The sequence below is a fragment of the Urocampus carinirostris genome, chromosome 12, assembly GCF_059441175.1.
Source record: "Urocampus carinirostris isolate Australia breed hairy pipefish chromosome 12, RoL_Ucar_1.0, whole genome shotgun sequence".
Classification (NCBI taxonomy): domain Eukaryota; kingdom Metazoa; phylum Chordata; class Actinopteri; order Syngnathiformes; family Syngnathidae; genus Urocampus; species Urocampus carinirostris.
In genome coordinates, this window is record NC_142360.1 from 8,489,819 (window position 1) to 8,513,183 (window position 23,365).

General features: G+C 38.6%; 2 protein-coding genes across 5 annotated transcripts in view; one reads left to right on the forward strand and one right to left on the reverse strand.

Moving 5' to 3' along the window:
* oca2 (oculocutaneous albinism II) overlaps nt 1–7,307 on the forward strand; it is a 52,811-nt gene extending 45,504 nt beyond the window's left edge. For all 4 annotated transcript variants that reach the window (XM_088350096.1, XM_088350098.1, XM_088350099.1 and 1 more), the window contains exons 20-24: nt 110–169; nt 1,816–1,920; nt 2,046–2,139; nt 3,389–3,482; nt 6,968–7,307. In XM_088350096.1, coding sequence (XP_088206222.1) covers nt 110–169; nt 1,816–1,920; nt 2,046–2,139; nt 3,389–3,482; nt 6,968–7,055 — 441 coding nt within the window. In that variant the 3' untranslated portion in view covers nt 7,056–7,307. The remainder of the gene's footprint in view (nt 1–109; nt 170–1,815; nt 1,921–2,045; nt 2,140–3,388; nt 3,483–6,967) is intronic.
* Nucleotides 7,308–10,471: 3,164 nt separating this feature from the next.
* The window catches only part of gabrg3 (gamma-aminobutyric acid type A receptor subunit gamma3), a 42,680-nt gene continuing 29,786 nt past the window's right edge, over nt 10,472–23,365 (reverse strand). The window contains exons 7-10 of the mRNA XM_088350472.1: nt 18,453–18,590; nt 18,001–18,153; nt 16,094–16,293; nt 10,472–14,402 (exon numbers count right to left, since the gene is read on the reverse strand). Of these exons, the coding sequence (XP_088206598.1) occupies nt 14,121–14,402; nt 16,094–16,293; nt 18,001–18,153; nt 18,453–18,590 (773 nt within the window). The 3' untranslated portion in view covers nt 10,472–14,120. The remainder of the gene's footprint in view (nt 14,403–16,093; nt 16,294–18,000; nt 18,154–18,452; nt 18,591–23,365) is intronic.

Genomic DNA, 23,365 nt, shown 5'->3' on the forward strand with positions numbered 1-23,365 from the left:
AAGATTTTGACATGTTACCCAGAATCATGTTCAAATTTTGCAAAATAAATGGAGCCTTGGTGGTGCTTGTTTCAACATTTTCCGACTCTTTTCGTTCTGGCTGTCGCAGGCTCTGGCCCAGCTGCAGCTCATTGACTACATCGGTGAACAGACAGCCCTGCTCATCAAAGTATGTAAATTCTTTGTAACCCTTTTGGGTTGTAGATGCCACTATAGGGTGACAAAGTATAGTTCTTTTGTTAGACACCTCTACTCAGCGGAAACACTCGACTTACTTTGCAACAACATGCTAGCAGTTGTCGGCAAAGTACTATATTTGTATTAAACATGGTTTGGAGACAGAGAACAACAGAGCGTTCTTTGTGAGATGTACAATGGAGCTTTGGCCTCAATTGTTACTCTGAATTAGATTTATTTTCTTGTGAAAATGAGTAATCACATTCTGATTCACCACATTCCTAATATTCCAGAGGGATGGCGCATTGACTGGAAGCACCACCATTTTGAACTGGAACTGACTTCACCCCGGAGGTGATGACAGTTTGAGCCCAAAGTGTCCTTTCACACGGAAGTACTGCAAATTTGAAGACTATTGTGTTATTTGTAAGCAAAACAAAAGAGGACGTACCCAAATTTCAGGAAGGAAAAACTCATAGTCTAACACAAATCTTACTATCCTACAAATTCTGTGTTCTACTGAGTCACTTACAGGGGTTGGGTAGGGTTACTTTAACTTGATTACTTTCAATTACTTTTGGATTACTCCAAAACCAAATATGCTAATAAAAGACAAAAGAAAGTAAATATGAATAAAATTATGACTCACAACACGTGGTAAGCTTTCTCTCCTGGCTTTGATCTCTTTGATCTCTGGCAAAACTAACATAAAATGCGACAGAAACAAAATGAAAATAAATCCAAAGAGCTTGCCAACATCATTTTTGCCGATCCATGTATTCCGTTACTCCCCAAGCCTGCACAAAATTTAGTAATTTTATTCATGTTTAGTTTCTTTTGTCTTTTATTAGCATATTTGGTATTGGAGTAATCCAAAAGTAATTGAAAGTAATCAAGTTAAAGTAACCCTACCCAACGCTGGTCACTTAGTTGTACCCAGGACGAATATTTCTATGATTACGTGACCATTCCAAGACCTCAGCAGCACCATCACTAAGAATACTATTAACAATTCTCATATGAATGCAAAAGTTCTTTTTATGTTACCATCACTAACTATAATTCATTTGTTGGCAATACGCTGCATTGTATATTTCTTTCTATTGTGCATAAGCAATTATTTTCGTCTTTGTTCATATTTTGTTTTGTATTCATCATTTTTACTTTATTTTCTTCTTCTTTGACATTTTTGGTACCAAAGTATCCATAAATCTTCTCAGGTACTGCGTGAGAGTACATTTTCCGTGTGACAACGGAGGGGCCTTCATAAATTGTGCTGCGTGCAAATTCCGTGACTACGTTTCCATCTGGCCTTTCTTCCAACGTCAATGTCAGGATTGCCAGCGTTATAAATGCGTCAGCCGGTGTAAACTGGCTGTCTCCCGGAGCGCGGATAATCTCTGGTCGCAGCCAGCATGAAGCGCTTTCCGCCCGACTTCCCAGGGACGATAAAATACACATTTGCATGTAACCCTGCGACAGGTGCAAGGAACAGATCCCAATTGTGTTGTTTAGTGGTTGATGGGGCAAAAACTGCATTATTTGTAGTAGTGAAACAGGGAGGGGGAGTTGTAGACATGTTTTTACTTTGAAAGTGTGCTGGCTATTTTATTTCTTTTTTTTAAACTTTGGCTTCAGGCCGTACCGGAGGACCAGCGCATGGCCATCGCCATCATCTTGGTGATGTGGATCTCCGCCCTGGCGTCGTCTCTCATCGACAACATCCCTTTCACTGCCACAATGGTGAGGAAAGCGCTTAATACATTTGCATGTTTCTTTCGACTGGCTCATCAGACACTTCATGTTTCAAAACATGTTCTACAGCATGTAATAGTCTGTGACATACAACATTATTTTTTTCCTCCCAGATTCCAGTCCTCATCAATTTGAGTCAGGATGCAGACGTAAACCTACCGGTGAAACCTCTTATCTTTGCCTTGGCCATGGGAGCCTGTCTTGGTGGTCAGTCTTGTACTTGGTAAACTCAAACAATTTTGCGAATGCTGACCCATGTACTGGGAGCTATCAAGAAAGCTAGCAAAAGTCAACAAAAAACTGAAGACTAAACACTTTCTAACTATCTAACATTTTACATACTTACTAATTAACATGCTTAAGGATGGGCTGGGCACCCGTATGATGCGGCAGAGGTAAACCAGTGAAAGCTGTCGGGCCCTACTGTTGAACAAAAGAGTGTGTTGTGTCACCCTGACCCGAGTGACATGGCCGCTTTCTGGTGTCCCATTTCATCTGGAGGGACGAAAGCATGACCAACTTGGGTGCCGAGGTGCCTAACTTGTTTGGGTGTTTGGGCAATTGGGTTGGCCATGGTCCAAACATTTTTGTGTGTTTTTTTTTGCTATTTATTTCCGTTTTATTTTCTTTGTTATTGTATGTGTGTGTCTTGCTGTCGGTCACCCCTCTTGAGGGATATGACCAAGGTAGATAGATAAACTAATTAACAAGATGCTTGGCCTTTTAACTAGCCGTCTAACAATTACTGCTTAACAACTAACTGTAAAAAATGTTTTCACTCACTGACTGACTGACTGACTGGTTAGTTAGTTAGTTAGGTAATACCTACCAACAAATTGTTACTGCTATGTTACCCACCTACCAATTAACAAGGTATTTTGCTATATACTCACTCACTCGTTAGTTAATTATTATATATTTGTTATGACCTATCAACAAATTATTACGGCTATTTTACCTACATACCTACCAATTAGCACGGCATTTTGCTATACACTCACTCACTCACTCAATAGTTAGTTAGGTAATACCTACTAACAAATTATTACTGATATTTAACCTACCTACCAGTTCGCACAGTATTTAGCTATTTACCTACTCACACACTCACTGACTACTTAGATAGTTAGTTAGTTAATTAGTTGAATAATTAACAAGGTGTTTTATAAACTAAAACATTTATAAACTACCTACCTACTTACCTATCAAACACATACAAAAACTGTGACAATTATGTGACATTTTTTCATTTGAAAATGTTTTACACTATAGTTCATCTGACTGACTGACAAAGTAATTGCAGTACCACTTACTAAGTAAAATTTTTGTCTGACTGACCGACTGACCGACTGTCGCATGTGTCTTCTTGTTAACATTTGGTGCTTAGGTAGTTGATAGTCCACCCCATGTTTGTTATACAAAGCTGACTCTATGGCGTGTACTTGTTCACGTGAAGGTAACGGAACGCTGATCGGCGCGTCAGCTAACGTGGTCTGCGCTGGCATCGCGGAGCAACACGGTTACGGCTTCTCCTTCATGGAGTTCTTCAGGTACGCCTTCATCCTCCAAATTTAATTGTGAAACATGTACATCTACTTGGCTGTCATATTAAGGCACTTTGATGTATGCTTACATGTCCATCTCCTGCCTACGTCACAAATCTGGCGCACAAGACATACAGGGTGATTGGCAGAAGTAGATGTAGAAACTCAATTGAAGGATAAAAGTACTTGTCTCAAACAAGCAAGCTTGGACCCTCTATTGTTCTCTGAACATAAAGACCAGGAGCTGCTTGTTGCCATGGCAGCAAGGTCACATTCCATGTACAAGCATCAGCAAGTCAAAACACTTGAGCAGAGGTAGCAGAAGTACTTGCACGTCTTCTTATGTACAAGGTCAATCAAACAATTTGGTTGTTCTCCTTTCACTCCATGGGTGGAAGTAGACCAGAATAGCCTCGCCTCCACCCGAGTCACATCTGCCAAAGGGGAAGGCGTTGATTGGTAGGAAGACTCCTCGGAGACCTCGACAGCTGAGGTCAGACTGGTGGGGCCTCGGTGCCCTGCTAGAACCCACCGCATCCCTGGCCACCTCTTTCGCGGTAAAGGAACAGCCACCGATCCTTGACAGTCTTTAGTTTGCTTTTGCCGGCGATTATTAAGGCATAATTACACCTTCCCACACCAGGCCATCGACTGTCATGTAAGCAACATGTGCTACTAATGACATTTTAATGGTGGCTAGCCGTCTGTTTAGTCCTCGTTCATTATTGCAAACCACAGAGTATTATTCCACCATCCCCTGATCTAAAACCTACATGAGAGCAAGGAAAAACTCAAAAACCTCAACATGAGGAAAATGAAGAAACCTTGAGAAGGGACCGCACATGAGGTAATCCCCCATTGATGTTGCAATAACAAACAATACACAGATATTATCAACATTGTCATTCATAAGCTATAGAAATTTGTGTTTTAAGCCTATATTTAAACAGTTCCACTGAGGTTTGCATATCGAATCTCAGTGGGCAGAACATTCCACAGTACCGGGGCCGGAATGAAAAAAAAAAGCGTATTAATCCTGGTAACATATTTGCATCTTTGTTGTGGGTTTATTTGGATTAGTTGATTATAGCCAATGATAACTTTTTTGTGTATGGTAATTCATCAAAATAAATAGATACTGGTATCATGATAAGCAGTGCAATGCAGAAATTGATTGATGGATGGCTATACACGAGTATACATACATGTCATTTTGAAAGGCAGTTTAAAATCAAAATAAAGTAGAGAACCGGTTAAATAACTGTGCGGTATACTAAGATGACTAACATGCCTGGTAATGTCAGTAACATATTAAGAGTTATTCACATAACTCTAGCATGAAGAACATGCTTACTCAACTATCATATCCACTCCAAATCACTTAATCCAACGAAATATTTAAAATCCTTGGTGTCACTTAGAAACATCTCCCCCAACTCTGGAGTTTAGACGATGCACCTGACTCCTCTTCCACGTCGCTGACGACAGACTCATCACCATCTATGCTTATCGCGAACTCAAAATTTTCTTTCTGCTGCTTGGTTACTGTTTTTGGCTATATATTTGACTATTTGGAGTTTGTAATCTGCAAAATATAATTTTCTTTTCAGCGCCATTTTTGTTCAGCCCTCCTCAACTGGTTTTATGAATTACCGGCAATGTTGAAATTATCAAAACAGTGTTCAGTGAGAAAAAAAACAAGTGAAATGATATAATAATGTGTTAACAATTACTCACATAATTCGCACTGGAGTATAAGTCGCACCTCTCGCCAAACTATGAAAAATAACTGGGACTCATATTCAAGAAAATTCGGGAATTGTATACATTTTCTGTTACCTTTTTCTATCTAGGTAAGTCATGAATAAATAAATAAATACATAATCAAATCAACAAAAAAAACTAAAAAAATGTGTTCAGCTTGGGCTAGTTTATGGCCATAAACATGCAATAAAAATAATTTTAAAAGACGTTAAGTAATTTTGGATTTACGTTGATTCTGAGGAATTGTTGCTTTTGTTTCGGTCACAAATCATGAGATTTATCTTTTTACATTTAATCAGCATCAAAGAAGGAATATAGCTATGGTCAATAAACATCACGTACTTTATAAATCCGCTTTAAAACAAATACAGTAAAGAAAATAAGTATTTGAATAATTTTAAAAAAAAATCATGAATTGTGAATTAGGGATCTTTCTTTTTAGTTTATCTCACAGTGGACATGCACCTACAATGAAAATTTCAGACCCCTCCATGATTTCTAACTGGGAGAAATAGCAAAACAGCAGGGTGTTGAAATACTTCTTTTCTTCACTGATTATGTAAATACATACATATGTATATATATATATATATATATATATATATATATATATATATATATTACATCTTTTTTTTTATTATGCAGAGTATTGTGCTCACTCAATTTCAGATTAGAAATTGGAATCTAACTGGCATAATGCGCATGTGGGCCTTCTGGCCCGTGTCTGACGGATCGGTGCTGGGCTCCACGCCTTGGGCAAATTATCTCGTAACCCGGCGGGTTGCCATGTGTCCATGGAAGACATGGGTAGCGGCCAAGCGGACTACCATCTGCGGTCGCCCCAGCATACGAGGACATGCTAGAAAAGGTCTCTGAAACTTCTCACAAGTTCAAACTGAAGGCAAAAGTTCGCCATTAGGAAACTTTCCATGCCTTCACATGAGGGTTATTTACGTTTACAGTGCTATGTGGCCATGTGTTTTCTAACAAGTGTCGCACAGTCAAAAATAACGCTGTTACATAACTGACCGGGAAGGGCAAAAGATTTTTTGTCCGCCAGGCTGCGTTACACGAAACTTGCGTAGCAAGTGTTTTTTTTTGTGTTAAGGAACAAGCTATCCTATGCAAAGTTTGAGAAGCTTCTGTTCCTCAGATAAAATCACTGGCTTGAGAAGAGGCAGGATAGTCTGGATGGCTGGATGCTTGTAACTGCAGTTTCTTATCCGTGTATCATAAACATAGAGAAAGTAAGAAAAAGCCTGTTTCAAGTACAGTCCAAACGCCAACTTGAACACCCTCATCCATCCATCCATCCATTATCTGCACCGCTTATCCTCAGTACGGTCGCGGGTGTGCTGGAGCTCATCCCAGCCATCTTCAGGCCATGGGCAGGGGACACCCTTTACTGGTTGCCAGCCAGTCGCAGGTCACACAGAGACGAACAACTCACTTGATCATTCACACATAGGGAAAATTTGGACCAGCCAATTAACGTGTGCAGGAAAATTGCAAACGAGAAAACAAGAAATTGGCTTGGGTTATCTTTTTTCCCTCATGTATTGCTCAGGTATCTGCTCAAGACTCTCTATGAGCATATCTAGAACACCAATCTTTCATTCTGACCCGGCCCATATGCACATCTTTGCAAACCAATGCAGCCCGTGACTCAAAAAGTTTGTCCACCCCTGTTCTAACATCAAGTACCATTACATTTTGTGACGTTACAGGTTAGGCTTCCCCATGATGATTATGACGTGCATGATCGGCATGTGCTACCTGCTGGCCACTCACATCGGGCTAGGATGGAACATGTGATCCAGAACTTGAACTCCTAAAGAACCGGGCCGCCATGCTTGAATGCTCCCATTTTGTCATAACCCAAAAACAACAAAAGCAAGAAAAGCTTCCAGACTTGTTCTCTCCAGAGAGGACCATAAAACAGACAAAGAATGATTCCATTGATCTATATTGTAAAATATAACCTCAGTTACTAAACTGAATAATCCGTAATATGAATATTTGTATTTAAAGGAACCACAAAGCCCAATTAAAGGGATTTTATAATCATTGGTGTGTTATAATTATGTGTATATATGCATATGTATATATGTTGTTTAGTTTGGTGGAACTCTGATGTAAGCGGTGATTTGGTGAAAATGAATGAACTGTTTCTAATAATATCTTAACCTGAGATAAACCAGATCTCCCCCCAACCCCCCATCCCCCAAAAACACACAAAGATAAGTAATAAACTAACTTTTTTTTTAAATGTATCAATACTACTTGTCATGTTTTGAAGGTGATGGGGGGATCAGGAACTGGGGGCATGGGTGCTTAAAAAGAGGGATGGTATTTAATAACAAAACTAGGACTCAAGTACCAAATAAACAAGTGGGCACAAAGCAATTAAAAAAATACCCAAACAAGAAACCTGAAACAAAAACAAAACCTAGAACTCTAAAATGCAAGGAGTAAAGTAAAACCAAACATGACCTGGTAACAGACGGCAGGATGAAGGTGTCAATATAAAGGCTTCGTGTGCAATAATTGGATTTGAGGGCTTCCAATTCCAAACTGGGTGGGTGCCCTCTGTGGAAAGTAGCGCCTTAGATTGTGACACCTCCCTGGCATAAAGAAGAAAAATAACGATATTTTATACAGTAATACCCTGCTGTACCACAGTTGACTTCTAACAAGTTTCGCTGTTTTGCGGATTTTGAATGAATGAATGAAAACTTCATTTCGAACATTATAAAATAAAAACGGGAACAAAACAACGACTCAACAACCAAAATAATGTTAACATAACATGTTCGAAAAGGGGTAGTATGAAGCAGACGCTTATTTTCCTTACACCTTCATCTTCCCTATTAATTACATTCTATAGATAGCTCCTCTGTTGTGTCTAAATACAACACAATCTCAAGGATATACATATTAAATAGGTCGGATATCAATAATTATAATAATTACAATAGTCACATATTATATACACTAATCATTGTAGTACCCATCTATTAATGTTATAATGCTACTGGTCACTAAATATCATTGTGAAACCAATGATAATAACAACAAGAGCAATAACAACAGTTATGATGTAATAACTGTTATTATTGCAATAACAAGAAGGTTAACTATAGTTGTAAACGCAGTATTTCCAATCTCTAGTGTCACTCATACCCCATTTTCTTCATCTCTGTGTTCTGCCAGTAATGTTTTTTTGTATTTAAATTTGAACACATGAATAGTAGGACATTGTTTGATCTCATCTTGGAAATTGTTCCAAAGTTTGACTCCACACACAGACACACACATACTTTTCCTGGTGGTTCTTACATTTGGGATTTTTAATTCACTACAGCCCCTTAGGTTATAACTTCCCTCTTTCCGAGTGAATAATTTTTGGATGTTTTTTGGCACTATGTTTTTGTTAACCTTAAATAGCAGTTGTGAAGTGAAAAATTTAACTAAATCATTCAATTTTAATAATTTGGAATGCAGGAATAAAATATTAGTATGATCTCGATATCCTACCCTGTGTATGGTTCTAATTGCACGTTTTTGGAGGATGAAAAGGGGCTGTAGTGAACTTTTTTAATTATTGCCCCAGACTTTTGCACAATATGTTAAGTATGGCAGAACTAGAGAACAATATAATAAATACAATGCATTATAGTTTAAAAGGAATTTGCTTTATTAATTATTGAAATGCTTTTGGATACCTTAGTTTGTATGTGTCTGATGTGTGTTTTCCAGCTGAATTTATTGTCTATAATGACCCCTAAAAACTTAATTTCTGATACAGTGTCTATTGCGGCACCATCCTTTTTTACTTTTAAATCTTGATTTGCCTTGCGATTACCAAAGAATATTACTTTGGCTTTATTTAAATTTAAAGATAATTTATTTATATCCATCCATACTTTTAGGTTAATTAATTCACAATTAATGCAGGTTACCAAATCAATATAGTTATCATTTGAATAGAAAATGTTAGTGTCATCTGTAAATATTACTTATTTTAATAGTTTTGAAACTTAAAAAATATCGTTTATATATAAATAAATAACTTTAGACCAAGGATAGAACCCTGTGGTACTCCACAACAGATGTCCAAGTATTCAGATGACAACTCTCCCATTTTTACATATTGCTTCCTCCCCGTCAAATAACTTTGAATCCATTGCAAAGCCACGCCCCTGATGCCATATCTTTCCAGTTTTTTTAATAGTATATTATGATCAATGGTATCAAATGCTTTTTTTAAGTCAATAAATACCCCCACTGCGTATCTCTTTTTTTCTATGCTATTTTCATCTTGCATTGTGTTCTGCATTTTGATTGGCCGAACGGAAAACCTTCCGCTTCTTTGCCTGTGTCTACCTGTGCGTTAAGGTCAAAGTTGTACACAAGCAAAATAAAGATATTAAATAATATGGTTTCATAGCCACCTCAAGTGGATTTGTTTCTTTTGTACTGACGAGAAAGTATCAATTACTGGAAATTCTCATAAAATTTAAATATCGTCATAACGTTTCTGTAATGCATTTAAAAAAAACAAATGCTATACATTCTAGATTCATTACAAATCCACAGAAATACTGCAAGCCACATATTAGTTTATAATGCTGATTATGGCTTACTAGTATTCTTTCTCATGATATTTTAATATTTTGAGATGGGATATTTGGGTTTTCGCCATATAGAGTGATGCTAAATCACTAGAATTTTGTGATGAATCCATGATATTTTCATCTTCTGTGATGAAATTAAAAATAACGAAGAACTAAGGAGCAATATTTTCAGTCAGTCCTGTACACCATCTTGATAGTGTCCAATAAATAAGACAATTTCAACCATACTTTTTGTTTTTCTTCCATTGAAGCACTCTTAATCTAATTTCTCTGTAATCTGTTGCTTGCCAACTTAAACGCTCCCGAAACGCATTGTTTTCTTGCATCAGCACGGGAACATAATCATACTTAACTCGGGTCGACATTTCTAATGTCAGCTTCAAGAAAGCTCTTCAATTTCCTTTGTGACGTTGCTTAGAAACCACCACGGCGGAGTCCGCCGCTAATGTGCATTCATTAAACGGCATTATTCCGCATCCGGCACCGACGCACCACAATGGACGCCGTTCAAAGTGCATCGCCTGGGTTATTCTTGTGGATTATAATTAAAATCACCACACGCAATAATAGCAACTGATTACACTTCTAGAAAACTTTATTACCCTCACAAATGTTGTCGCGGTGATTCACACTTGAAAAGCGTAACAAAGGAAGAAAAAACAAAGGGACGGGAAGTAGGACGACGGGAGCGGATCCATATCGGCGCCCTCCGTTTACTGACTCGAATTTAAACACCAGCAATACAGACTCAAGATTTTACCATATCCACTAACATTGGAAAAAGGCCACAGAAAGGAAATGCCGTATTTTCCGGACTATAAGGCGAATCTAAAAACCCCAAAGTGTCAAGAACCGAAACTGGAGGAGAACCCAAATGCGTGATGTTTCTCACACAAGCCTTTAATTTTACGGGAAATGGGGCAGTCATGCACTTTAGGCAGCAGTCTGGCGTGGAAAGACAGGAAGCCAGAGGCCGACGAGATCGATACCAATTGCCCGAGAAGATATCGGACAGATGGGGTTGATACCGGAGAAGACGGAACAGGTAGGATTGATATCAAAATAAGATATCGAAATTAAACAGGACAAACTAGACAGGAACGAAAATGGAAACCGATATTAAACAGGACAAAAATAAACAGGAACAATAACGGACAGGAATATATATAATATCCTCAGGAAACAGGACCGAATCAAAACCCACGTCTTGCAGGGCAGAGGTTTGTTGACGGACTGACAAAGGGTGAGTGAGAGGACTGAGCTTAAATAGAAGGGAAGCCAATCTGTCAACGAGCCGCGGCTGGCGCCACACACACAAATGAATGATAAAAGACTATTATCTTGGGAGTGCGTCTATAATTCGGTGCACCTTAGAGTGCGGAAAATACGATAGGCAAAAAGACACAACATAGAAAACCGAGCTTTGACGGAATTGGGCGACAAAGCTTCCAACGATAGCGTTAAAAACGACTGGAACTGAACACAAGAAAACGTGGCAGTGCCCCGGGTAAAAAGGCATGTGATCACTTGCAAAATACAACCAGATGGTGTCTCGTAGATGTCGCGGTAACGCTAAGCTTGGTAGCCCAATTCAACTCTCAAAGAATTGCACTGAATACAAGAACAACACTCTTAACTGACACACAATCGGTAAAATATTGAAGCTTCTTTGGTTTACTTTCCCACTCATAATTATTGTTTTAAAACATGACAAAAAAGGTTTTGCATTAACAAATATTAGTTCAAAAACAGCAAAATCCACCTAACAACTTAAACTAATTCATAAAAATTATCCTAAAACATTTGTCTTACTAATGGGGTCAGCAGAATATTATTGATAATGTGTATGCGATGCATCGCACCATTCATGTATTATTGCATTGTCTTACATGAAAAAAATGCTAAAAACGAAGCTAGCTCAGTATGATTATTATATTATAAACTCAAAATATAATACACTAACATTAAAGAAGGCAAGATTTAAGTATTAAATAGGTAGATGCTAACAAATGTTGGTGACCGCGAATAGTAAATGACACCTATTTTGCCCAGAAACAAAATGAAAAAATCTAAGCATTCACCAACTAGTTAGCAACTACGCTCACTAGTGACCTTTATAGTAAACATTAACCTATGCTAACTTTAGCTGCACTAAAATGCATGTTACGAGTGAGCTACAAGTAACTAACTGGCAAATTATCAAAAGATTATCTAGCTATTTATCTTTACAATATTACATTATGAATTGTAACTGTATACCAACACCTTGTTTTTGACCAAATACATGTTAGCATGTTGGCAACTATTTCACTTTTTTGTGCACATGCTAAAAGATGTTCTCAAGAACTTTAATTATTATTTTAGCCAATTCTATTTATTTCTTGTTCCATACTCATATGTAACAGGCGAGTTTTGAGAATGTCACTTAGTTGGTGACATTAAATATACTTATGTTTGCTAGACTTTTCACATGTAGCTTTATTTAACTAGCAGCTAGCCAGTGTGTGTGAGCAATTGTACTTTCTACAAGTTATTCAACTAAAAAAAGTACATTTCGTATTAAGTAGAGTAAAGCATAACATGTGTGAAAATTCCCCTATGATTGAAATTAATGCACAGGCGTTAGCTTAGCTTTAGTAAAACATCTCTCTTAAAGAGAAAATCATTTATCTTTTGTGTATTTAAATACCAAATAGATTTTGAATGTCACTTAAGGCGTACTGAACAACATAACAACGATAGTTTTTATTAAAGACATATTATTTCCCTGCTTATTATTGAGTATTGTATTGATTTAACAATGCATAAAATGCTTGCGTTACATTAAAATTTTGCTAAAAATTTACATTCATCGGAAATGCTTAAACCCATTCAGGGTTGGGGTGGGAATTATTTCTGGTGGGTGTAAATAGATTAGGTGCAATGATCCCTGAAAGTCTGCTTGAATATGAACTTTTACGTATTTTGGAGATCTACAATGCTAAGCCAGGCGCTACGCTACAATGCGAAGATTTCTTTCCATCCTGTTTGTCTCCGACATGGTGTGCAAAGGACGTGAACTTTCGTGAAGGCACTGAGAATGTTTGGGTGTCCTACGTCGGATCCAAACCTGATGATTTTGTTGTTGTCTCTTTCTGAAGATGATAATGAACTGCACTTTTCCAACCCAAGGATAGGCTGCTAGCTGCATAAATTATTATAACCATGTTAGCGTGGCAGTCGAAGGTATTGGCTACTATTAGCTTGTTAACAATGTTGCTAACTTTAAACCCTGATAACCTTTTTTTGTCTAAGTACACACTAACTATAGACATTCTCAATTATGTTTGAGAAGAATTGGTTAGCTTGAAAGTTACTTTTACTTACCCTAGGATAGAGGTAAGACGTTAAGCCCAACTCCGAGTCCAAGCCCGACCCCACCCTGATTTTGGTCCGGGTCAGGCCCATAATGTCAATAATTACGTCTAGGTCGGGCTGTGTTTCTCTCTCTGTGACTTTGAAAAAAATATATATATGTTTTTTAAAATTTATGCTAAAACGATGTGTGGATTGTTTTAATGCGTTTATTGAAAAAAGAAACAGTATATAATAAAAAAAAAACTTCTATGCGAAAACCACAACGCATACTGTATTAAACTTGTAATGTAAATTCAAAGAACTACTTCTTGTCTGTTTATCACCACCAGTCATTAATCTTATATGTCTCTCTACCTCTCTCTTTCTTAAAGTTTCACGTTAGATTCTAAAAGATATACTACTGCTGTAATTTATTGCCCAGTTTCCAACCTGTCAAAATAACAGACGGCCTTAATAATTAAAAAAAATCAGATAAAATTGTAAGGTAATGTAACCTCTGCAGACACAGAAATATAAAAAAATGTAAATTTTTATACAGTCTTGTTTGACTTCGATTTCTTTACTAGAAACAGGCTTTAATACGTTATCATAAATCATGTCTCGTCCTCCCGAGTCCTCAAAAATATGCTTCGAGCTCGGTCATGCATATTCAATTAATTGGTTGGGCTTGGGCTGGGTCGGGCTTTAATAGCCGCGGACCTGGGCTGGATTATTTGCCCCGATTTTACCTCTACCCTAGTATAACCCAAACCCTGCAAACCCCGCGCACCTGTGCCCCTACTACCCTAGGGTTGTGTAGGCAGTACAAATGGGGTATCGCACAACTCTGAACTGTGAAAAATCTACTAGGCTTATTTGAGGTGTCCAATGTCTCTAGTTTGTGGTGTTAAAGGTAAAGGTATCCCACCCAGTAGACCACATTGAAAAGGAGAAAGGAGGTCGGGAAAAAGACCCTGGAGTAGGCGTCCAAGTCCAGCAGGTCCACGTGGACGCGTCCCCTGCGCCAGCCCCCGTCCTTGCAGTCGTCGTAGCAGCAGAAAAAACTCACACAGTCTTTGCCGTCCAGACACTGTGCGGCGCACGTATCGTCCGCGTCCTGCCAGTAGGTGGCGTTATTCAAGGTTACTACCGTGTGAGGTGGACGACGGGTGTCCAGGATCGAATAGTTCTGGGAACACAACAGACAAATTATTTACACTAAATACATAAATAATTACTCTGTTTTGAGCCTGACCTACTTTGAAATCAAACCCAATCTTAACATGGAAACTTCACTCAAAATCTTTATTGCATTTTGGGACTTCGAAACTTAATCTTTGGTAAATTCCACATATAAAAACACATCACTTGTTGAAATCATGGATACAAACCCAAGATAAATAACCGATAAAATGTTGCTTCTGGAGAACAATACAGACACAGAAAACCGTTATTTTTTTTCTCCAGACGTTACATTTAGCATGCTATGTTCATGCTATAAATTACCTGTCTCCAAATTGGTACCTGCGGGAACCAGAGTGCCTCTTCTAAAAATAGCTTACCAATTCTGGGTCATTGTAATTTTCTATTAAAACTGTTTTTTGGGTGGTTGAATGAGTCTTTTTAACCCTACTTTGAATAAATAACCAGGTATTGACCGAAAAACAACTGCGACCAGATGACAAAGGTACTGTATCTTGGTCAGATCATGAGGCTTCTCCTGCTACTGGGAACCAGTACTATCTGAACCGTGAACCCTTAAAACCTGTTATTATTTTTCATAACTTAGGCACTACGTTGTCACTATTATGGCAATTCTAAGCAGTTAACAGTTCTGTCAACTCCAATTTGAAACTGCACCCATAATTGAAACCTTGATATTAACCAATACTGTAAGTATCTCTTGAAATCCCAATTTGAATACCCACCTTTGTTTGTAACCATAATTTGAATCTTTAAACCTATAACACACCTGTTTGAAATCCCACAGTTGACAAACATTTTGCTTTATTATTGTATTGTTTTCAGCTCAGGGATGCTGCTGGAAATGTGAATTTCCCTTCGGGAATGAATAAAGTATCTATCTATCTATCTATCTATCTATCTATCTATCTATCTATCTATCTATCTATCTATCTATCTATCTATCTATCTATCTATCTATCTATCAATCTATCTAACATGTTTTAAAACCCTAATTTGAAATCCAAACCATTTTTTGCACTTTTATCAGTTACCACATTTTTAAATCCCAATTTGAAACCATACCCTTAATTAAACCTTAATATTAACCATTAAACATGTCTAAAATCCTTTTAATCCTGGAAGCGGGATGCCACATGTGCGGTCTCAAGGTTTCTTCATTTTCCTCATGTAGAGGTTTTTGAGTTTTTCCTTGCCCTCATATTGGTTGCAGATCAGGGGATGATGTAATAATAGTCTGAAAAATAGTCTGTGTAATAACCTGTGCAGCCCTTTGAGACTCTTTGTGATTAAGGGCTATACAAATAAAAATGACTTGACTTGACTTGACTTAAGATCCCAATTTAAACGCTCACTTTTTATCAAAAACTTAAGTTAAAACCCCAAAGTTTTGAAACGCCAAACACTTTTTGGACTTTTAAGCACATCTTAAAACCCACAATAAAAACCTTAACCTGCATACATCCTGAAACAGGACTTGAAGCCCTACCTGTGTTTGATACGCAAACCTCAAATTTAAAACACCAGGATAAAATGTTCATTTTAAACGAGGCCAGATTTGGGAACCCCAGTTATGCAAGTTTGAAGCCCTATTCGTTTCCTAAAATGCAATCCAACCCTGGGCTTGCAACCCTAACCCATCTATCTCTAGCGGAATATCACTAGGGCATTTCTTACGTGGTGTTTCCTGTCCATGCAGCTGGTCACGCGGGACCAGCTGGAGTAATAGTTGAGGGTGGCGTACTCCATTAGGGCAGCAAATACGAATAGGAAACAGACGGTGACAAAAAGATCCATGGCCGTCACGTAGGACACACGTGGTAGAGACGTCCTCGCCACCGTACTCAGCGTGGTCATCGTCAGCACCGTCGTGATTCCTGCAAAGTTATTTTAGCCTGAGTCAAAGCAGTTTAAGAAATGGGTGTGGTCAATGGCAAGGGGCATAAGTTAGGGCTCAAAGTTTGTGCCACAGTTAAGTATCAAGTTAAGGTATTTAAGTTTAGGTTTTCAAGTGCATTTCCGGTAGAAAATTAATATTAGTATTACAAATACAATTTTCAAAACCCTAACCACAAACCATAAGTGGTTTGAATAAAGCTGTCAAATTTATATTAAAACGTGAATTTCAAGTGTAAGTATGAATAAGGGTTTTGAACTGCTGTTAAAAGTGTCGATTAAAATTGTTCAAACCTCATATTGTTAGAATATGATATAATGAAATTGTGAATGTGTTTAATTGCTGTAAAAAGTGTCGACAAAAATTGTTCAAACCTCATATTGTTAGAAAATGATATAATGAAATTGTGAATATGTTTAATTGCTATTAAAAGTGTCGATAAAAATTGTTTAAACCTCATATTGTTTATTTGCTGTTAAAAGTGTCAACAAAGATTGTTCAAACTCATGCATCAATTTTTTTATTTTTTTTTATGAGGATTAGGGTTTTAAATTAGCTGTCCAATTGGGATATTAGATCAGATTAAGGTTTTGGGTTATAATCTAAAAAGGTCAGTCTATGTCAGGGTTGTAATTTGATGTTGAAGGATCAATTACGTTTAAAACAATTAAATGTGCGTGTTGAATTAAGACATTAAACAAAAATAAAGATGAAATTATGGGTTCTTATTTAGATTTTTGCGTCTATGTCAAGGTTCTAAATTGGGTTGGGGAATCAAATATGATTTGAAAAATTACATTTGCCATTCAAATTAAGAAAATAAACCAGAAAAAGGCTAAAATAATTGAATCTAACTTAAAATTTCAACTCCGTAATCCTAATGAGGATAAGCGGTGCAGATAATGGATGGATTAAATGTTCAGGTCAATGTCAGGGTAGTAAACTTGTGTTAGGGTATCAAATATGTACTATACTAAAATGTCAAATTTGCCTGGCAAATTAGGATATTAACCAAAATAAGGCTAGAAAATGAGTTTGATTTAAAACCTTTGAGACTATGTCAGGTTCGTAAACTGGAGTTAGGGCATCAAATATGTTTTAAAAAGTTGAATTTGCCTGTCAATGCACTTTAAACCAGAATAAGGCTGAAATGATGGGTTCCAACTTACATTTTTGAGTCTATGTCAGGGTTGTAAACAGGTTTTGGGGTACCAAATTGGTTTTAAAAAGTTGTTGTTTTTAAACTACATGTTTGGGTTTTAAATGAAGTATTAAGAAAGAAAGACATCACTCGCCTTTCAACATGGCGATTGGTCGAGCTGTATAATCTCATGCTCTCTTCTATTTTGTTATCAGGTCAATAGCATCTTTGTTGATGATCCCCTAGCTTGCCTGTACACAATATGCATTTAACCTCTTCTATTCTTCCTGTACCATCCACAAGCGACTACCACAATCCTCTAGTCAGTGTACCCTTGTTGCTATGGCAACAAGATGGACCCCAGTGGCTATTTTGGGCCGCGTTTCCCTTTGGTTTTACACTGGCCTGTTTACAGGAAACACCTGGACACTCACTTTGAAATGCTTGTTTGCTTTCAATGCGGTTTGAAGCCCATGTTAAGGTAATCAGGTTTCATTTGTCAGAAATGGTTTGAAAGAAGCTTTAGGGCAAAAATTGTGATCTAACCCAAAGCAGTTCTGGCTGGTGTGGCGTCCTTCTTGATCCAAAAGGAGACCCAGGACAAGACCACGGTGAGGATGCAGGGGATGTAAGTCTGGATGGTGAAGTAGCCCATTCGCCTCCTCAGGTCAAAGTGCACCGTCATTACCACGTAGTCACCTAAAGGGGGAGGGTTGAGGGGGGAATCAATCATTTTCATAACTTTACCACCGTAAATTTTGGGATAGAGTGCACCTGATTAAAAGTCACATGCGAAAATTTAAGGAAGATACCCGACTTTGTTTTTGTACAAGCTGATCCATTTTAAGCCATAGGCTTAAACGGTAAAAAGGGAGCCATAGTTAATCCTGCCGCTTAGCTGCGCTTCATTGAATTTCTTTACGTTAACATTCATAGCACTTGGCAGAAATTACATCTTTGTTTTAATAACAGTCGGATTCCCTGGTCGGCACTAGTACCTGCTGTAGTCTGGATGATGTCGGTGGTGTTCCTGAGGCCGATGAAGTCGAACTGGTAGAGGCGCCAGGATTTTTGGTCAGCCGCCTCCACTGAATTCCTCCTCCACTTGTAGACCATCTCGTCACGCGGGTAACCATCTGCAATAGTTCCAGAAGACAGCATGACCCTTGCATGGGTGGCAATGATACTCGAAATATGTGCTTCCTTACATACGCAGTGGCCTTCTACAATTCGTTCGTTTGAATCTAAAATTTCTCATATCCTGAGCAAATTTTCTCCAAAGGAAATAACTTAGAAAAACCAAATAATCGGTTTTTGGCCTCCCAAAATACTCCAAGTTAACCGATAAAAGAATTCCCCCTAATCACTCGCTGAAAACGTGCTAACTGAAATGAGGCTCGAGCACTAGGCCCTCAAGTGGTTGTGTGAAAATTCTCGTAATTTAGATTTTGTCTTGTCAACGGGCAAGATTTCTGCTCGAAAGACATCTCGTGACTTAAATTTCTCGTTAACAAAGTATGTTGAGGGGTTAGTGTACTTTAAATTTTGAACAAAGCAAAAGAAATGGTTGTACTATACTTTGTCATCATTTAATTTAAGCTGCATTCATGCGAGACTGCCTTAATACAGAAATAGAGGCTATTGCTTCTGGCAAGAATACCAAGGAGACCAAGATTGCCAAGTTAAAAAGTTTAATAAAGTCCTTTCAAAGTTTTAACACTCTAAAGCAGGGGTATATACCTGTATATATATATATATATATATATATATATAGGGGCAGCACGGTGGGGCAGTGGTGAGCGCGTGTACGACGCAGTACTGAGATCAAACCTCCTCCTGTGTGGAGTTTGCATGTTCTCCCCGTGCTTGCGTGGGTTTCCTCCGGGCACTCCGGTTTCCTCCCACATTCCAAAAACATGCATGTCAGGTTAATTGGCCGGTTCAAATTTTCCCTTGGTGTGAATGAGCGAGCTAATTGTCTGTCCCTGTGTGCCCTGTGATTGGCTGGCGACCAGTTCAGGGTGTCCCCTGCCTACTGCCCGGGGATAGCTGGGATGGGATCCAGCACCCCCACGACCCTACTGAGGATAAGCGGTGCAGAAAATGGATGGATGGATATATATATATATATATATATATATATATATATATATATATATATATATATATACTGGACTGTCTCAGAAAATTAGAATATTGTGATAAAGTTCTTTATTTTCTGTAATGCAATTAAAAAAACAAAAATGTCATACATTCTGGATTCATTACACATCAACTGAACTATTTCAAGCCTTTTATTATTTGAATATTGCTGATTTTGGCTTACAGCTGAAAAAAACTCAAAAATCCTATCTCAAAATATTAGAATACTTCCTCAGACCAAGTAAAAAAATAATTTTATAACAGCAAAACTAAATCAAACATTTGAAAATGTCCATTGATGCACTCAGTACTTGGTTGGGAATCCTTTTGCACGGATTACTGCATCAATCCGGCGTGGCATGGAGGCAATCAGCCTGTGGCATTGCTGAGGTGTTATTGATGCCCAGGATGCTTCGATAGCGGCCTTCAGCTCATTTGCATTTGTAGGTCTGGTGTCTTTCATCTTCTTCTTAACTATACCCCACAAATTCTCGATGGGGTTCAGGTCAGGGGAATTAGCGGGCCAATCAAGGACAGTGATGCCATGGTCAGTGCTCCAGTTAATGGTGGTTTTGGCACTGTGGGGAGGTGCCAGATCATGCTGGAAAATGAAATCCTCATCTCCATAGAGCTTTTCAGCAGATGGAAGCATGTAGTGCTCTAAAATCTCTTGGTACGCAGTTGCATTTACTCTGGACTTGATGAAACACAGTGGACCAACACCAGCATCTGACATGGCTCCCCAAACCATTGCTGACTGTGGGAACTTCACACTGGATTTCAAGCAACTTGGATTTTGCTCCTCTCCAGCCTTTCTCCAGACTCTGGCGCCTTGACTTCCAAATGAAATGCAAAACTTGCTTTCGTCTGAAAAGAGGACTTTGGACCACTCTGCAACTGTCCAGTGTTTCTTCTCCATAGCCCAAGTCAGACGCTTCTTCCGTTGTCTTGAGTTCAGAAGTGGCTTGACCATGGGAATACGGCTATTGTAGCCCATTTCCCGGACACGTCTGTGAACTGTGGCTTTTGATACCTGGACTCCAGCTTCAGCCCACTGTCTTTGAAGCTCCCCCAAATTCTGGAAGCGGCTCTTCTTCACAATTTTGTTAAGGCTGGGGTCATCTCTCTTGGTTGTGCAGCGTTTCCGGCCACATTTTTCCCTTCCAACAGACTTTTTGTGGATATGCTTTGAAACTGCACTCTGTGAACAGCCTGCTCTTTGAGAAATTTCTTTTTGTGTCTTACCCTCCTGATGGAGGGTATCAATGATGGTCCTCTGGACAGCAGTCAGATCAGCAGTCCTTCCCATACTTGTGATTTAGTTTACTGAACCAAGCTGAGTGTTTTTAAGGCTCAGGAAACCTCGCAAGGTGTTTCGAGTTAATTAGATGATTCAGGTGATTAGTTGAATAGCCTACTTGTATACTTTTTCATGATATTCTAATATTTTGAGATAGGATTTTTGAGTTTTCTTAAGCTGTAAGCCAAATTCAGCAATATTAAAATAATAAAAGGCTTGAAATAGTTCAGTTGATGTGTAATGAATCCAGAATGTATGACATTTTTGTTTTTTTAATTGCATTACAGAAAATAAAGAACTTTATCACAATATTCTAATTTTCTGAGACAGTCCAGTATATATATATATATATATATATACAAATTATGCAAAATTGACTCTAAAAAACTTCTTCTTTTTCTTTTTTTATTTTGTTCAAAAGCATCTCTTAACATGATACCCAAATTGGAATATCTTAAAACAACAAAAACTATACTTACAAACCTATTGGCAAAAACTTGATCCTGGATTTCCACATCTAATTGAAAATAATGTACGCTGTTATAAATGATTATAATAGCAATTGTAATTCTACGTGAGGTAAGATTGTTTCTTTTGCCTGTACATATTCCATCCACGCATCCATTATCTGCACCACTTATCCTCAGTAGGGTTGCGGGGGCGCTGGAGCCCATCCCAGCTATCTTCAGGCATTGGGCAGGGGACACCCTGAACTGATTGCCAGCCAGTCGCAGGGCACACAGAGACGGACAACTCACTCGCTCATCCACACTTAGGGACAATTTGGACTGGCCAATTAACCTGACATGCATATTTTTGGAATGTGGGAGTTACCGGAGTGCCCGGAGGAAACCCACGCGAGCACGGGGAGAACATGCAAACTCCACACAGGAAGATTTTATCCCATGACCTCAGAACTGTGCCGCACACGCGCTAACCACTGCGCTGCCATGCTGCCCCTGTACATATTAGCCTGCTATTTATTAGCTTCATGTGCTCTCTTTCAACAATAACAAACAAAACTTTTCAAGGAAGCTCTATCCTCATGTTGTATTTGCCTCAAACTCAAGTTCCAAATGAGGTAATATGCTAATATTCACCATGTTGTTCCGAGCCCTTGCACTAGTTTAAGACCCCGACTCGGAGTGGGCTGCAAATAAGCGGCGTAATGATTTGATTAGTGGAACAGGCTCCCAGGCACGACTTCTTCGGGATGGCCCTCGCCAGAAGAAGACTGAGTGGTTCCCTTGGCAACGGCGTTCACATCTGCCGATTTCTTCAGGTAAAAGTAAATGAGGTGGAGTTTCTTCTCCAAAGGTTTTCATCATTTAAGGTCATTATTTGCTTTCTCATGCAAAAAATTGTACGGACCTCATTCATGGAAACTGGGGGTGGGCAAATATTTGGAGTCGAGAGCCTTATTGGGTTATAAATTTGGCCAAGGACTGATCCAATCATTTATGAATAAATATACATGCAGAATTCCTAATGTGATATTTCTTTTTTCATTTGCTTTTAAATCGCTTTGTTGAATCAGATTGGTTTTGAAACGCTCACAATTAAAGCTATTCTAATATTTTTGTGGTAGTTTTTTTGTACTATAGTGTTATTGTCCTCGTATTTTTGTCGTATTTCCATAGTATTATTTATTTTCAGCATAAAATAATATAATAGGTGCCTAATCATTTTGTAGTAGTATTTTTATTGTGGACACAAAAAGGGACAGTGGGGACAAAGTTGACAACCCAGAAAAGGACATTTTTTCTAAGTAGTACTTTATTTACTAGTATACATATTGCCTTTTTATTTTGACTATTTATGTTTGGCAGGGCAGCACGGCGGCACAGTGGTTAGCACGTGTGCAGCACAGTTCTGAGGTCATGAGACCGAACCTCCTGTGTGGAGTTTGCATGTTCTCCCTGTGTTTGCGCGGGTTTCCTTCCGGGCACTCCGGTTTCCTCCCTAACATGCGTGTTAGGTTAATTAGCCGGTCCAAACTGTCCCTAAGTGTAAATGAGCAGGCGAATTGTCTATTCCTGTGTGCCCTGCAACTGGCTGGCAACCAGTTCAGGGCGTCCCCTGCCGACTGCCCGAAGATAGCTGGGACGGGCTCCAGCACCCCAGCGACCCTACTGAGGATAAGAGGTGCAAATAATAGATGGATGGATGTTTGGCAGGCAGGATTAAAAAGCCTGACGGGCTGTCCCGCAGCCATTGTTTGCCCACCATTGATTTTCCAGCTAAGTGGCTCAGGCTCCCTTTCATTAAAAACAAACAAAAAAAACACTTCTGTTTACATTGCACATGCATCTCCTTCGATTTAATTAAAGAAAACAAATCTAATGATGAGTGAGACCAAAAGGACACGGCTGTGGTGCACGATCTAATTAGACCCCAAATAAAAACAAATAGAACGCGTATAAATACTTGTGTGGTTGCATAGAGGCATACCAGTGTCATACACACTCA